General features: G+C 41.4%; 1 protein-coding gene across 1 annotated transcript in view; it reads left to right on the plus strand.

The window, feature by feature from the left end:
- The first annotated feature begins 8,754 nt into the window (after positions 1 to 8,754).
- DYTN (dystrotelin) overlaps positions 8,755 to 14,144 on the plus strand; it is a 51,525-nt gene continuing 46,135 nt past the window's right edge. Inside the window, exon 1 of the mRNA XM_019938895.2 lies at positions 8,755 to 8,773. Coding sequence (XP_019794454.1) covers positions 8,755 to 8,773 — 19 coding nt within the window. The remainder of the gene's footprint in view (positions 8,774 to 14,144) is intronic.

Here is a 14,144-nt window from a genome sequence, read left to right on the forward strand (position 1 = left end):
GAATGAATCAGAAATATATTTAGATAATTTAGACAATTCTCCCACTCAGTCAGGTTCAAAACCTGTATTGACTTTCATATTTTTTTATATTTTAATTTCTTTTTTATTTTATTTTTTTTATTGAAGTTAGTAGAGTTGATTTACAATGTGTTAGTTTCAGGTGTACAGCAAAGTGATTCAGTTATACATATATGCATATATATATATATATTCTTTTTCAGAGTCTTTTCCCTTAGCGGTTATTACAAAATATTGAGTATAGTTCCCTGTGCTACACAGTAAGTCCTTGTTGGTTATCTATTTTATGTATTATGGTGCGTATATGCTTTCATGTTTTTAATAGTCAATTCCAGTGAGTAAATGTCATCAGCCTAGCTCAATGGACAAGTGGTTTTCAGCATTAGCATGAATCGGAATCACCTGTTAAAAACAGATTGCTGTGCCCCATCTCCAGAGTTTCTGATTCAGCAGGTCTTATGTGGGGCCTGAGAACTTGCATTCTCCACAGGTTCCCAGGGGACACTGATGCTGCCGATCTGGGGACCACACTTCCACAACCACCGCTCCAGCCAACGGGCAGTCACCTCCTCAGTCAGCTGCCTCCCCAGTTCCCTTTATCCACATCTACAGTCTTGGTACTTTAGCCTGAATTTCACTTTCTGACTGCAGGATTCCTCTCCACACTTACCAGCATGTTGTTTTAGGACTTCTGAATGTCATCCAAACGGGTTCACCACAATCCTGTGAGCCTTAGGTTTGCTGCCCCACCACATTTGCATAGACCATTTGCCCCGCCTAGAATCTTATCTCACTGAAGCTACTTTAGGTCTGACACAGTGGGGTGACCTTCCCTCTGTTGGCCAGATCATTTCTTTTTATATCAGAGAGATGAAAATTATGGGATTCCAACAGACAGAAATAGGTTAAAGAACCTTTTCCTCCCTCTACTCCTACCAGGTGGGAAATGTCGTATATAACCTTCATTTGCTCCTTTCTTGGCCTTAACATGAGCATCTTTACGTCTAAAAATGGTCCTGGCCCAGAGCTGCACGCTTACTCATTCTGCAGAGGACACAGAAAGGTTACCCAAGCTTACAGCTGAGCTGCTGGAAGCAAAACCCGTAACCCTCCCAAGCCTGAGCAGCTGCTCTGCGCCTTAGATTAATTTCTTCCGGGCAGAAATTATAAGCCCTCAGGAATCTCTAATCACAAGTTTCTCATTTGGTCCAAGGAAGCATGGTTTCTATACAAAGGGGCCGTAAGCAAGGGTTTTGCAAATCCACGGTTTCCTCCTTCCGTGTAGGTACACTACCTATCTCAATCTCAGGGAAAGTGGCCCCAGGCCCGAGTGTCTCTTGCCCAAGAACAGCATGCAGTAGTCACACTCGAGTAATGCCATCAAGTCAAGTTTACACCCACAGCCCCCAGAAGTTACTGCGATGACTGAAGAATCCCAGGATGTGTCTGTAGTTCTCGTACAGACTTCACCTATCACCAGTGTTTGACATGGTGGATCATTTCCTTCTCTCGGTTACACTTACCTTCCAGCGCACAGCACTCTCTTGGTTTTCTTCCTAATTCATCCCCATGAGGTGTCCCACTTTTTCTGTTTCCTTTGCTGGTTCCTCCTCTTGTCCTCTCGTAAGGTTGGAGTGCCCCAAGGGTCTATCCTTGGTTATCTCCTCTATCTACACTCATCTGTTAATAATTCCATCTAGTTGCATGGCTTTACATACCATCTGTGTGTAGGTAACTCCCAAATTTATATCTCCAAGCTGTCCTCTCTTCCAAACTTGATACTCCTCTATTCTACTTGAGATTCCTAGTTAAATTGCAAATAGGCAAATAAGTTAACAAGCCCCAAATTTCCCTTTTATTCCAACATCTCACGCCTCAAACTTGTTCGTCCCTCAAAATCTCAGTGAAGGGGAACTTCATCTTCCCAACTGCTCCAACCAAAACCCTCGGAGTCGCCCTTTACTTTTCTTTCCCTCACATTCTACACCCAATCTCTTAGGAAGTCCTGTTGGTGCTAACTTCAAAATATTCTCCTGTAAATCAGGTAGTATCTCATCTATGTTTAAAAGCCTGTAGAGGCTCTCAGTTTACTACTGAGAGTAAAGATCAAGGTCAAGGGGTAAAGGTCAAGTCCTTACATTGGCCTGTTCCCACCCCACCTTTGCATCCCTCTGATCTTTCCTACTCCTCTCCTCCCTGCTCATCCCACTCTGCTCTGGCCACACTGGCCTCTTAGCTACAATTTACATCTGCCAGGCAGACTCCCACCCCAGAGCCTCTACCCGGAACACTCTTTCTCTAAATGGTACTTAGCGAACACCTTCACTTCCTTCACATCTTTGCTCAAATTTCACTTTCTTAATGGAGTCTACACATGCCACACTATGAAAGACTGTAATATTCAGCAATATCTAAACCCCCTTATCCTGCTCTACTTTTCATTTTATTCCATAGCACTTACAATAACCAATATTATTGTTTGTTCATATGTTATTATCATATTGTCCATCTCCCATTCTAAAATGGCAGGATCGTCATCCATTCTCTGTTTCTAAGCACCTGGAATAATGCCTGACACATAATTGCGATCAATCGATGTATGTTTTTGTCCCTCTCTTCTACATTCTGACAGTACTCATTATTATTTTTTGAAGTATCTATAAAAAAGGAAAACCAGTAAGTCTCCAAGGAAGTGAGTAGGTTATCTCCTAGGGTGATATTGCCTTGGTAGAATCCACCACCAAAGCCTATTCTTCATCCTTGCACAATCAGAAGTATAGTGTGTGGGCACTATTGATGATCCTCACAACACCAACCAAGACTAATGATGGAACAAGAATGCCAATTTATTAGTCTTAGATTTAAAATAGAACCTATCCAGGAGAGCAGATGTCCACAGCCCTGAGAATGACTTCACTTCCTGTGCAAGCTACTTGGAGACACAGATTATAATCAGAAGGTTTGGAGTCAGAACAAGGAGGAGTATTTAAATAATTTGGAAATCTGAGAGCCTCAGACTATAATTAACTTTCATCTCCACAGGAAAGCAATATGCAACATAGATCATAGGTGGGGCACTCGCGCCATGCACAATGCTAACGAGTCTCTCCTGATTGATTTTATTCAACACATTTCTTGGATCCTTACAATGGCTCATACAGTATGGGAAGCAAACACTGAGGATACAGAGTAATTCTGCTCCTAATTCTGAAGTGTAGGGGTCTTTCCCACCACTAAACAATTGTCTGACATCAGCTGCATGTCCTGCAATCGAACTCAATTTTAACACATTCTACCTGGAGATAGGGTCAGATCCCACAGGCTAAGAGCTCAGTCCTATAAGACTGCCCCCCAGTACACACACACACACACACACACACACACTATTTCAGACACCAATCAAAAGGCCAGGTTGTCACCTGTGCTTCTGACCAATGGCTATAGATCAGATCCCCTCCTTGGGCTAGATTAATTTCCTAGGGCAACTCACAGAACTCAGGGAAGCATTTTACTTAACAAATTAACAATTTGTTTTAAAAAGGATATAACTCAAGAGCCAGATGGAAGAGAAGCACAGGGCAATATATGGGGAAATGCTGCAAAGCTTCCACGCCCTCCCCAGCATGCCACCCTTCCCAAATCTCCATGTGTTCACCAGTGTTCACCAACCTGGAAGCTCTCTGAACCCCATCCTTTTGGGGTTTTATGGAAACTTCATTGTAGGAATGATGGATTAAATCATTGGTCACTGGCAATTGCTGCAACCTCCAGCCCCTCTCCCCTCCCCAGAGGTCAAAGGGGTGAGACTTAAAGTTCTAACCCGCTAAGCAGGTGGTTGGTTCCTCTGGTAACCAGCCCCCTATCCTTAAGTGCTTCCAAAAGTCACCTCATTAACATAATAAAAGGCAATTTATCCCTTAGGAAATTCCAAGGGTTTTAGGAGCTCAGTGCCAGAAAGGGGACAAAGGGACAAAATCCAAATATATATTCCTTTTTTTTTTTTTTTTTTTTCCCGGTACGCGGGCCTCTCACTGTTGTGGGCTCTCCCGTTGCGGAGCACAGGCTCCAGACGCGCAGGCTCAGCGACCATGGCTCACGGGCCCAGCCGCTCCGTGGCATGTGGGATCTTCCCGGACCGGGGCACGAACCTGTGTCCCCTGCATCGGCAGGCAGACTCTCAACCACTGCACCACCTGGGAAGCCCCCAAATATATTTTTCTTATTACGAGTCACAGTATCACACATGAACAAACAAGACAAAAGAGCTCTTATCCCTGCCCCTGAGGAGCTTGCTTTCTAGTAGAGAAAACAATGAAGAAATCAGTAAACAAATAAAGAACCAAGATGACCACAGGTTGTGCTAATAGCTATGAATAAAATGGAGTTATATGTTGAAGCTACTTCAGATAGGGTGGTCCTGGAAGACCTCAGGGAAGCCCGAAGAATGAGTTTGTACCCTTAGATCAAAGTCTACCCGCTTCCCTGCATGTCCTTCACCCTCTTCTGCCTCTGGTAAGGGGGAACGACCATGCTACTCTCTGTTGCTTTGTGGTAGACTTTTTCTTTCTTTTCTTTTTGAATTCCATGTGTAAGTGAGATCATGTGCTATTTGTCTTTCTGTGTCTGGCTTATTTCAAATTAGCATAATATCCTCCAGGCTCATCCATATTGTCCCAAATGGCAGGATTTCCTCCTTTTGTAAGGCTAAGTAATATTCCGTTATATATATACGTCACATTTTCTTTATCCATTCATCCACTGTCAGACATTTAGGTTGCTTCCATATCTTGACTACTGTGAATAATGTTGGAATGAACATAAGAGTGCAGATATAGTGTTGAGATACTGATTTTATTTCCTTTGGCTATATAGCCAGCAGTAGGATTGCTGGATGACATGATAGTTCTATTTTTAAATTTTTGATCCATCTCCGTATTGTTTTCCATAATGGCAGTACAAATTTACATTCCCACCAACAGTTCACAAAGGTTCTCTTTTCTCTATTTCTTCTTGAGTCAATTTTAGTAACTTGATTTGTTAAAATTGTTCATCATGTATGTAAATATGTATATAAAATTATCCTGTAATTTATGTAAGGGACTACCTAGACATTTTAGGGTATGATGTGTCAAGGCTCTTCTTTCTCTCTTGGAAGCTAGAGTCTTCAGATGCATGTGTAAAGAGCTATCAGATATTGAAGAGAAAACGGCTGCCTCACAAAACAGTACCCATGCACGATAAGGCACAGTCACCCAGTTTCTGGTTGGTGTGGAGTCTGTCTAAACCAGAGCAAGGTGCGATGGTATAGGGAGATTGAACCCTCTTCTCACCTGCTTCCTCAGGGTAGAGCTACTCCGTTTCAGAAGGTAAAGACAGTGTCAATTACAAAATTTTGATTTGCAGAAATTACTGCCATACTAGTAAAAAATGTCCCCTTGTCAGTTACCTATAATATTGTAAAATTGTAATAACTTGCTTTGATTTATAACCCAAAACATACTACGAAAAAGAAAAGAAATCTTAATGAGATTAAGTCTATCTGAGCTTGAACCAGGAGGTGCAACAGTAATTAAAATTTTCCAGTTAAGGGAAGTAAGTGAAACCAAAACTGTCCTCGATCTTTCATCTCAGCTGTCCAAAATCAGCCAGGCTGAGAGCTCAGGACTATCAATTGCCCATTTGCTTAAATTACTTTCCAACAACCCCTAGTTCATTCTCATGTACTTAAACACTTGTCTACTTAATTATATCATTTTGCCTGGAACTTCAGACACTTTTTTTTTTTAATGCAAAGTTTTTGACCCATGTATAATCAATGCCAGAGATATGCTCAAATCTCAACATGACAGCATTCAGGAAAACATTCCAACCTCCCTCTATTGCCAATACCTCAGATATTATGTTATGTCTTGATGCAGATATAATGAAATACAAAACTTCTAAATATGTTCTCAACTTTGAGTCTGAGGCACTCAAACAGATACAGATTTCCTATGAGAAGGACTTTCTCTCTTCCTACATTGTCTTATCTCCTCCCAGAATATCAACAAAATTCATATAGAGAAAAACAAAGGATACATTTTCCTCCCTCCACTTGATCCCATTTTTGTCCCGTTACTAATCAACTTTCATTTTTAAAAATGTCCCAAGTTTCTGTTTTTAAGAAACCAGTAGTGTGATACTAATACTTTTCAAAAAGAAAGGGATAAATTGGTTGTCGTTGGAGATCATACTGATTTTTCTCATGGTACATTCTGGAGCGGATTAGTGACCACTTATCATAATTGTTTTAGGAGCATCAATTGGGAGCATGGACCCAGATATTCTGGCTCTCCGGGTACTGCTCAGGGAGTAATATACCTATGCTTTGGGTTCCAGCCCTTTTGAATGACCTGTCTCCAGCCACCTGCATTGATGGTAAAGTTCTAATACATTTGGTTGATATGACTTTATTTTTTAAAAATAAAAACCTGGAAAAAAATAAAATAAAATAAAAGCCTGGGACTTCCCTGGTGATGCAGTGGTTAAGAATCTGCCTGTCAATGCAGGGGACACAAGTTCGAGCCCTGGTCCGGGAAGGTCCCACATGCGAGCAACTAAGCCTGTGCGCCACAACTACTGAGCCTGCGCTCTAGAGCCGGTGAGCCACAACTACTGAAGCCCGCGTGCCTAGAGCCCATGCTCTGCAACAAGAGAAGCCACTGCAATGAAAAGCCCGCGCACCGCAATGAAGAGTAGCCCCTGCTCGCCGCAACTAGAGAAAGCCCGCACGCAGCAACGAAGACCCAACACAGCCAAAAATAAATAAATTTTAAAATAAAAGATGGTAACTAGAAAAAAAATAAAAGTTAGTTAGGATAACAACAGGTTTATTTTTAATTTGAACTTTAAAAAATACATTTTCAGATTATACTTAGAACTTAAGAGGAAATGTGCATTCATAACAAATTATTATCCTTTTGAAGACTTGTATTATATTTGGTGCCTTTAAAAAATCTGTAATCGCACCTCTGTATTTCTAAAAGAATTAATAATCAAATGAATTAGATTCCATCCCTAGGTACTCTTACCTGGGATGGTTAGTAAGGTAGCTGTTCCCTGGGATGTGGAGTTCTTCATACTGTTTCTTAATCTCTATGGTAACCCTTGTTCTCAACAGCACCCAGAAGTTTTACTTGTCTCTCCCACACACGAAATCAATACTGAAATAGCCCTTTGAAACAGAGATGTAGGAGTAGTCTTAAATTATGCAGCATCTCTATTACTAATGAATGTACTTCTGTGAGCCCTTAAAAACAGTGCAGTTGCGATATCAGTTTTGTGTGTAGTTGCTGGACAGTCAGAACAAGACATCCACTCTCTATAGGAATGCCACATCTGGAAATCTGTTAGTACTCAACTTTTCCTTCTTCCAAAACTGCTGAGTAACCTCTACAGAATGTTTGACTAAACTGCTTCCCCAAGGAAACTAAGAAAGGTAAGTACCTGGAGTGGAGGCAGATAGATTGTATCTCTGGGTGCACTGTTGACAGGATGGGAGACTGGACCCTTCTGCACCTACCTGGGGACTTCAGGAAGGGCTCGGGGAAGCGTTTCTACACCAGGAAGAATTCTAACCTGATTGCCCTTGCTACAGCTTTTCAAAACAAATCTTACTTGAATATATTTGGAACCTTCCTGGTTTGGGGCAAGTCTGGTATTTTCACTATTGCTATCATATTTTTAAAGAACTAATATAATCAATTTTGTTTTAGTTTCTCTCTTTGTAAAATGTTGCTTCTGTGCCCAACAATTTGTGCCTTAATTAATATACTCATTAGAAGATGAGGAAAAGTCCTACCTAAACTTAATTACCATGTAATTTTTAAAAGCAGTTTTCAACTATCCATATTAAGAAATGTCATTCTTAGAAATGTGTTAAGGTTTTATTATAGCATAACCCATTCTTTTTGTTGAAAGCAAACTGGATTGTGTACACACACAGACACACAGAAATACACAGATGTATGTGATAAGGTGTTCAAATGGATAGTATTTTTCAGATACTTAGTATGTAGAATGATTCACTGTAGTGCTATTAGAAATTCAAGCACTGAGAGCTTCAAATTTTGTCCTTCAAAATTCAAGTAAGGGCTTCCCTGGTGGCGCAGTGGTTGAGAGTCCGCCTGCCGATGCAGGGGACGCGGGTTCATGCCCCGGTCCGGGAGGATCCCGCATGTCACGGAGCGGCTGGGCCCGTGGGCCATGGCTACTGAGCCTGCGTGTCCGGAGCCTGTGCTCTGCGACGCGAGAGGCCACAGCGGTGAGAGGTCCGCGTACCACAAAAAAAAAAAAAAAAAAAATTCAAGTAAATTTCCATCTTCTTGAAATGAGAGTTCAGTCCACTCTTAAAATTATAATGCCTCAAAAGTTCTAAGTATTCACCGTATTAGTTTTAGGAGTTTGTTTCCAGCTTCCCTAGAGAAGTGACCAGTATAAGAAGCTTCTCCCTGCTTTCCTTATTCTATACCCTCCCAGGAGTTTTTAGTGTCTCTGAACACCTTGTAGTCATCGTCCCACGGGTGAAATGACTTTGCTTAGTTGCCTTTTTGCTCCCCACCCAGCAGTTAGGACCACTGGCCTAAAATATCTCTGCTACATCTGGCAATTCCACTGCAAAAGCTCCTGCTTAAAATATTGGTTCATTTCCAGTTACAAGGACCTTCTTGCCATCTGTTATTCCAAGAAATTCCTAAAATGGACCCAGATAAACAAGGTAAGTATTACTGTTAAGTTTTTGAGCACAGTTTGCAAACAAAAAACTCAGGCACAGACGTTGTATTTTCAGACTTCCGAGTTGCAGAGGAGTGACATTTGGCAAATGGCTGGCTGAAAAAGAAACTAATGGATGATTGAAAAGACTTTCTCCGTTTTCTAAACAGAAATTCATAACATAGTGACGAGTATTTGGTCTGTTGTCCCCAAAGCACCAAAAAATAATTTAACAAAAGACTTGATCTCAATATAATTGCACTTTAAATTGCTATTCAAAGACACAAAAAGTGGCTTACCTTATTTACGTATATCTTCATAGTTTACTATTAAAATGACATCACTGTAGATATTTTAATGTCAGGGGTAAGTTCACTGTACTATTTGAGGCCAAAGTTGAGAGAAAAGTCTCACAGCTGTTATTATATGACTATTTGATAAATGGATAGAGGGAAACTAATTTCCTTTTCTTCCAGCATCTCTGAATGCTAGGGTAGGCCCAGGACTGGCTTGTGATATTTTTATTGTTGGACCTAGTGGCAGCCTTATTCCCCTAGCTGAGATCTAGATTGTTAACTTGGCTTGTTTTATATAAAATTCTGTACTATCTCAAGTTATTTATCTAAAACAACATTCGGAATGATTCCAATTATCTTTGGGTTTCCCAGTATTGGGCCTTCATATTAGTAAGCTTAACACAAAGCAGTAGATAATCCATTCAAAGCCCCCTTTTTTCCCTAAGGAGTGTTTCTTAAATGTAGTGTGTGTGCATCAGAATCATTCAGAGGGTTTGTTAAAATGCTGGGCTCCACCTCCAGGGTTTGTGACTCAGTAGGTCCAGGGTGGGGACCAAGGACATGAATTTCTAACAAGTTCCCAGGCCATGCTGATGCTGCCCACTTAGGACGACTGGCCTAAAATATCTCTTTCTGGATCATCGAACTAGATGATGGGCTGTTGAAAGAAATGTTATTACGTTCTTAGTATCTGTAGAAAATGACACATATTGATTTGGCTAAGTAAAAATATGAATTGTTTAAAGCAAAACAAGGTTCCCAGTTAAATTGCTTCCATGAACAAGACCATATGTAGCTTTGAAGCTTATATTATTGTTTTTTTGAACATCTCAAATTACTTTGTTTATAGCTTTGGGTCTGATACATCCAGCAGTTGCTTCCTTTCTTGAGTCTTCTCTTACCAGCAGGAGAAAACAAAAAAGCCTTCAGGAAGCAGGGCTGCTGGTGAATCACCTGGGATACCCATTCGTTTTCCCCAAGTACTATATCACAGCTTGCCATGTTATGCTGCATAACTTCATCAGATGACACTGCAAAACATAACTTGACAGGAGTGTGATGGGCCAGATGGTAGAGCAGCCACAGAATCACTCTTCCACCAACAGCAGCATCTGGGAACCTGCAGACTCCCTAGCTTGCTGATTCCGTGTTCATTTGGTGCATCTGAGCGGAACCAGGGCACACAAATTGGCCAGTTTCCAGAAGGAAAAACAATGCCGGGCATTACATTTTTGTAAATCATTTCCACACTATTGTGGCTACTCTCCACGTGTTCTCCTTCTCCAGACTTAGGGCAGAGGTATGACTTTTCCCCTACTCTAACATTGGACTCTTATCTGAAAACTAAGCATTTTTAAAACATAAGGAAATAGTAAACAACAAAAGAGAGTAAATTGTAGGTCTCTGATATGGTTATACCTGTTCAAAAAAGAATAACAAAATATAGAGGGTTTTTAAATAAGCTTTCTTGTTTAATGACACTTTCAGGCACAGCCCACATTCCCCTCAGGTAGGTGTCTTTGACTCATGATCATATATTGATCATTGAATCAAGGTATATTTAGGGAGAGGCCAGGGCTATGCTCTAAGGTCTCAAGGGTGGGTCTGACTTGGTTCAGCGCCGTAACGCCCTGAGTGGCTTAGCACAGTGCCTGGCCCTCAATGTCCATGTGTGGAACAGCCATGACTTCACGCCACAACACTCAAGGGCAAGAAACAGCCTTTTCCAAACCAAAAGCTAGTCACTGTCACTTGGTATGAAATTTAGACTAAGTTAAGTTTGGGAAGCAGCCGTCCTGAGACAGACAGAAACCATTTCAGGTTTTTCCTGAACATCCGGTCTGAAGTGTTCAGAATATCTGGTCTGAAGCACCATCATGGCTGCCACTCACTCTGCTCTTTGCCTTTGGCTTTGGGGTCCACTTGAAGACAGGGGACTCCTTGTCAAGACTGGACACAGAAATCCTTGCCAAGCCTAGTATCTGGTCTCCCTAGTTACACAACGCAGCCATTCCCTCCGCCCGGGGAACTGCTAGTAAGGGAAGCCCCGGAATCAGCCCTCAAACTTGAAGCCCAGTTAGGCATCTCCCACTTTCCTGTCCAGGTATCAGCGTCTCTCCCGCTCTAGGGCAAAGAGAGTCAGAGCTAGAACAACACTAAAATCAAGATTGGTTTTCAAAGGCAACTGAGAATCCAGAATGTCTGTATGTATATGAGTCAGGGAGGAGGGGCCGGGACAGAGGATGAAGTTGAGGTTCAGGCAGTGAGGGATCCAGGTGGTATTTGCCACAGCAGAGCCCCTCTCAGAGGGAACCTGCTCTTCTGGCCATCCAGCATCTGGTCACGTTTCTTCTGCTGAACCAGTGCACCTGCTTTGGAAGAACAACTTTCCCCTGATTTTAGTCCGTGAAATTCTAGTAGTGTGGATCCCAACTCTCCCATTTCCATGGATGGCATTGATTCTTTGATGGGCCTTTCATACTAAAGCCTGAGTGGGTTGAATTCAGGGTGGCCCCTGAAACACTGACCCCTTAAAAGGTGGTAAGTCTCCCAAAGGAGTAAAAAGAGCTTAGACCTTGGAACATACACAGAAATGGACATGGAAACATTGCCTTTTCATTCTTTAAATTCTCCCACTGCTGCAAGAACAAGTAAGAAATTAATATCACCATAAATTATCCTGCCACATATGTTTGAATCAATGAAATCCCCCCATCAATCCCTTGTTTTGTTTTGTTCAGGGCCTGCTTAGCAAAGGCTAAAGAGCCTGTTGTGTTTCTAGTCACAAGCACTTCTCCAGCACACAAACCATTTACTCCCAGTTGCCTGAGTTTTATGGTAATCAGCTGACAATAAATTTGAAAATAGCTTTATTTTCCTCATGGCATCTTCCCTTCAGCATAATAAATACAAGTAAGTCCTGGGCTCAAAGCTTGTTTGCATGTGAAACCTTGCTTCCAAGTGAGCATTATGGGTATAAAGTCTATTTAATTGCAATTTGTTATCACAAGAAATATTAGAGATGCAACGTTTCTTGGCAGTTCTTTCCAAAGTGTGTGACTGGTTTCCTCTCTCACTGCCTGCTGTAACAATACCATATCTTTACCATTCCTCAAGTTTTCTGCTCTACCATCTCTTCCTAATTCTAGGTGAACTTGTCCTCAACTTCATAAAGAAAACAGAAACCCTCAGACATGCTTTCTTTCCACATCCACCATCATATCCTTTTATTCTTCCTCTCAGGGAATGAGGGGATGTCCTCTCAGGGGCTTCTTGCCAAAGCTAATTCCTTCACCTGTACATCTTCCCCCATCCATTGCCTCTACCTCAGAGATTGTATCAGTTAGCTACATTTCAGTTACTTGTAAGAGAGAACTTAGCTCAAAGAGGCTTTATTACCTTATATAATTAATTACCTTAGGGAGGACTAGCTTGCTCTGAGCCCAGACAATGTCAGTAGGACATGGTTTCTCTCCATCTCCAAGTTCATCTCTACTCTCCTTCGTGTGTTGGTTTCATGCTCAAGCTACACATCCCAACAGGAGAGTAACTGCTGCTCCCAGCTATGATTCCAATTTCAAGTCCAACAGGAAAAAATAAGTCTTCTTCCCTGATAACTTGAACAAAGAGTCCTTGATCCAAATTTCATTGGTATATTCTTTGCCTGACTTTGGTTATGAGTCCACATCTGGGGAGGGCAATGATGCTCTCATTGATCGTGTAGGCCTGGGCCACATGTCCTCCATGGAAATAGGAGAATTCGAATGAACCCAGCTAGAATTTCACGGACTAAGTTCAGCGGAAGGTGGTTCACCAGAAGAAATGTGAATGGATGTTGGGTGGCTATGGGAACATGTTGTCCTCTGAGACAGACTTTGCTATATCAAGTACCTCCTGGAACCCTACTTCCTGGACCCTCAACCTCATCCTCTCTCCTGACCCCTCCTCCATGACCCATACATACATTTTAGAATCTCTCCTGCCTTTGAAAGTTAGTTTTGATTTTGTGTGCTTTTCTAGCGATGGCCCTCTTTTCTTCCCTTCAGATTAAGGATCTTGAAAGAGTTGTCTGCTTTTGTGTTTTTTTATTTACCTTACATTCATTGATCAATCCTGTGTAATTTGATTAGGGCCCCCATATCCCCATAAAAGTGCTCTTATGAAGGCTTTAATAGTCAAGTTAATCAAAAACAGAGACTAATTTTTAGCACATAGTTGATCTCCTTGTGGCTTCCGCATACTGAATTATTGGCTTGTCTCTACTTTCTGAAACTCACCTTCCTTGGCCTTTGTACCATTGCTGTCTCCTGGTTTCTTTGGCTTTCCCTTCTTCTTCTTCTTCTTCTTAGGTTTCTCTTTCTCCTCTGGTACTTAAATGATTATGTTTCTCAGGCGTACTGTTACTTAGCCTAATTTTCTCTTCACTTAAAGCACTCTTCTTAGGCAACCTAGTAGATGGACATGGTTTTGCCCACAGTCAACACTAATGACTCCTAAATATCTATCCCATCCTAAATAACAACCCTGACCCCCAGATACAGAATCAAAAATTGAGTCCTGTTCAACACCCTGAGCAGCTCCCCCTCCCAGCCAGTATTCTCTAAAACTGAGCTCTCAGTCTGGTAGCCACTAGCCACATGTGGGGATGGAGCACTTGAAATATGGCTAGTCCAAATTGAGATGTGCTGCAAGTGTAAAAAGGATACTGAATTTTGAAGACAATAAGAACAGAAAATGTTTTATTAATAATTTTTATGTTGGTTACATATTAAATAATCTGATAGATTAAATGAAATAAATCATTAAAATTAATTTCACCTGTTTCTTCTTACTTTTTAAAATGTAGCTGCTAGAAATTTAAGGTGACATATTTGAATCATACTGTATTTCTCTATTGGACAGCAATACTCTAAAAATTTCTCATGGCTACTCCCTCCATGCTGGGAAATCTCTTTAAACTTCTCCTTTTCATCACCATGTGGAACCCTCTGGCTCTAGTCCAGCATTCCCAGTTTCTGACCTGTTGCCTTTCACCTGGACTCTGCTTGATCCACAAGCCTTCTCAGAAAGATACCTTGA

The sequence above is a fragment of the Tursiops truncatus genome, chromosome 7 (assembly GCF_011762595.2).
Source record: "Tursiops truncatus isolate mTurTru1 chromosome 7, mTurTru1.mat.Y, whole genome shotgun sequence".
Lineage (NCBI taxonomy): Eukaryota > Metazoa > Chordata > Mammalia > Artiodactyla > Delphinidae > Tursiops > Tursiops truncatus.